General features: G+C 34.7%; 1 protein-coding gene across 1 annotated transcript; it reads left to right on the top strand.

The window, feature by feature from the left end:
• LOC108847109 (uncharacterized CRM domain-containing protein At3g25440, chloroplastic) lies at positions 1 to 2,127 on the top strand. The gene is made up of 4 exons (XM_018620297.2): positions 1 to 157; positions 539 to 691; positions 777 to 1,491; positions 1,640 to 2,127. Exons 2-4 carry the CDS (start codon positions 609 to 611, stop codon positions 1,961 to 1,963), a joined length of 1,122 nt encoding a protein of 373 aa, XP_018475799.1. The 5' UTR covers positions 1 to 157; positions 539 to 608; the 3' UTR covers positions 1,964 to 2,127.
• Positions 2,128 to 3,088: the final 961 nt, after the last annotated feature.

Raw genomic sequence — 3,088 nt, 5'->3', positions numbered from 1 at the left:
TATTAAAGTTTTATGAGAGCTTAATGGGCCTTGACGATTTTATCTAAAAAAACTCTTCACGGCGGCGCAAATCCATGGTTTCTATTCTCTTCTCGCCGGTCTATTAACCTGAGGTACCCGCGCCTGAGAATATACTATAAGCTCCTCTTCTTGTCATGTAAGCTCAATCTTAATTCATTTCTCTTGCTCCGTTCAATTCTGATTCCTTCCATATTGTTGTTTGTTTTCTGAGATTGTGTCCGAATTGGATTTCGTTGTTTTTCTTTTTTTTAATTTTCGATTGAATATATGTTTGATCTTACAAAAGCTAAAAGCCTTTCGTGTTTGTCTTCATCAAGAGTATGCCAAAACTAGTTTTGTAGCTCTCTTCTATGAAGACAAGTACCTTGTGTTTTATTGTTTTTATTATTATTAAGAACAAGGAGTTGCTAGTGGTTATCAGTAGTTCATTGAGTGTCTGCAAAATTTGCGAGTGTCTGAATCTTGTTTTTCTTTTGCATAGTTTTCACTAAAGTTTGATATTTTTTTTTTTTGGCAGGCTAATATGAAACATTCGATTTCTTGAAAAGATTTGCATTTGAATGAAAAGGTTGTCACACTCTTGATTGATGGCAATTGCTTTTGTTCGTAGTCTTCAAAAAGCTTCTTCATCTCTTCTTAGATCTTCATATCCACTTCTCATTTCCGCCAGGTTCGTATGTCTAAAGACCATACAACATAGTTAATTGTCTCATATATGCTTATATTCTTTCTTGTATATGGTTCGTTCCCACCAGGTCTCTTCCGCAAACCCAAGAACTTGCTTATCCAACATGGACATTCTTTCAACCGATATGTAGAAGAAACTTCAGTCATGGGACGGTGAACCTAGTGATATCAGAAGGGAAACCCAAGTTCGAAACACGGGAACTTGATCCTCCCAAGAAGTGGAAGTGGCTGACCAAAAAGAGACTGAAGCTGAAGAGAAAGAAAGAGAGAGAGGAAAGAAACGCAGCCAACAGGAAAGACCCACGAAGACTTACCGTCAAGGGGAAGAAGAAGGGGAAGTTCGCTAATCCGGAGGAAAGAATAAAGCACAAGCTTGAAAGGGCCAAGATCAAAGAAGCATCGTTGATTGAGAAACTGAAACGGTACGAAGTTGCTAAAGTGCAGGGACCTGAGGTTCGACCCCATGAGATTACCGGAGAAGAGCGTTTCTACTTGAAGAAAATGGGTCAGAAGAGATCTAACTATGTTCCCATTGGGAGAAGAGGAGTGTTTGGTGGTGTTATCCTGAACATGCATATGCATTGGAAAAAACATGAGACTGTTAAGGTTATTTGCAATAATAGTAAGCCTGGACAAGTGCAGCAGTACGCAGAGGAGCTTGCTAAACTGAGTGGTGGTGTGCCTGTTAACATAATCGGCGATGATACAATCGTATTTTATAGAGGGAAAGGTTATGTTCAGCCAAAAGTTATGTCTCCTATTGATACATTGTCCAAGAAAAGGGTAAGTCCATCAAAGAGTTGTTAGTAGCTTTGGCATGTAACTGTAAATGAATTGGAGTTTTAGGTATTTAGAGTAAGTCTACTCTTGTGTTGTTTGGGGGCTATTTTTCTGTATGCTAGTTTCTAACATGGTCTTGTTTCTTTTGCAGGCGTATGAGAAATCAAAGTACGAACAGTCTCTGGAGTCTGTGAAACACTTCATAGCCATTGCAGAGAAAGAGCTTGAACTATACTACAGACATGTTTCTCTTTACGGTGACCCTAGTAACAGAAATCCTCTTTCAATCTTGGATTATTCTCCATTGGAATCATGTGATCACGACCGAGATAGGCTTTATATGAGTTGTTCGGATACTGAAGCTGATTCTGAAGATTTTGAAGACAAAAGTGAAGAAGAGCTCAATGAATTAGATAATGATTCTGCATCTTCCAAGGAAGAGTTGTCTGAAACTGGTAGGTCATTGGACTTCTAGAAACTTTTAAATTTGGTTTCTATGTCTCGTCATAAACACAAGGCAGAAATGAAGTTATTTCTTGTTTAAAAGTTGCTAAACTAAAGCCGTTCTGTTAAGCTTTTAAAAACTGTATATTCTATAAACTCAATTGTCTAATAGAGAGATGCATTTACACAACACAAGACCTTTGGCAGCATCAAAAATTTCCCAATTTGATAAGTATCAGATATGGATGAATATAAGTTCTCAAGTAGAAAATATTCAGTTAGGTGAATTGTTGTTAAAACATGACATATGATGACTCTATTGTAAAATGGGTACAAAGCCCAAAACTATATTTCCTTCTTTTTGTCAACCCAAAACTATATTTCTTAATGGCAAATGGCAACTGCTCCAAAAGTATCAAAAATTTCAGTATCTTATTAATTATTTAATTAAAAATATATATAAACTTTTCTTGTAAAATTACAGTTTTAAAAAATAGTCTGTTTTAAAAATGATCACTGTATGAGTTCAAATCTCACAGAATTTATGTGGCCACAGAACTAATTTAACAAAATGTTACATACCATTAACATGGTATAGTAAATAAAAATATCATTTAAATAAAAATAAAATGATATTTTAACAATGAAAAAAAATTAAAAATAAAATAAGGGTAAACCAATGAAAATAAGGTGAGCGACTTGTGAATGGGAATGATGAGAATGAGGTGGCTACGCTAATAGTACCAAGCACGGACGATTCGTGGAAACGCGTGTCACATGTTGTTGTTGGCTTATTAGTTGAGACAGCGACAATAGTGTCCCAACGCTCTCCATTTATACTATCCTTTATCATATGTTACACAGTATTCTTCTTTTTCTTATAACAATTTGGTTTGTTTATTTGGAGTTAATAAATCCTTATTCGTTTGGTTGATAACAAACAAATCCTGATTAGAAATAACAAACTCATATTTTATTTCATATCTAACCACTAGTTTAGTGGTTTGTGCTAGTACATTATTGTGTCATCAACTAATTCAAAATCAACATAATATATGTTATTAAATATATTCTCTTTTTGGCTGGATCATATCACATTAGTTTTTATTGAAAGTAAAGTTTTTTATTTATGATTCTTAATATAACACATATTAAA

This window comes from Raphanus sativus, chromosome 3 (assembly GCF_000801105.2).
Source record: "Raphanus sativus cultivar WK10039 chromosome 3, ASM80110v3, whole genome shotgun sequence".
NCBI classification, from domain to species: domain Eukaryota; kingdom Viridiplantae; phylum Streptophyta; class Magnoliopsida; order Brassicales; family Brassicaceae; genus Raphanus; species Raphanus sativus.
The sequence above is the reverse complement of the archived record's forward strand: the minus strand, read 5'-3'. Positions and strand labels throughout refer to the sequence as shown.

Bases quoted from the DNA above. Each gene is read 5' to 3' on its own strand.
- LOC108847109 (XM_018620297.2), top strand. From the start codon at position 609: ATGGCAATTGCTTTTGTTCGTAGTCTTCAAAAAGCTTCTTCATCTCTT. The intron at 692-776 runs GTTCGTATGTCT...CGTTCCCACCAG, and splicing joins CCACTTCTCATTTCCGCCAG to GTCTCTTCCGCAAACCCAAG. The intron at 1,492-1,639 runs GTAAGTCCATCA...TTTCTTTTGCAG, and splicing joins ATACATTGTCCAAGAAAAGG to GCGTATGAGAAATCAAAGTA.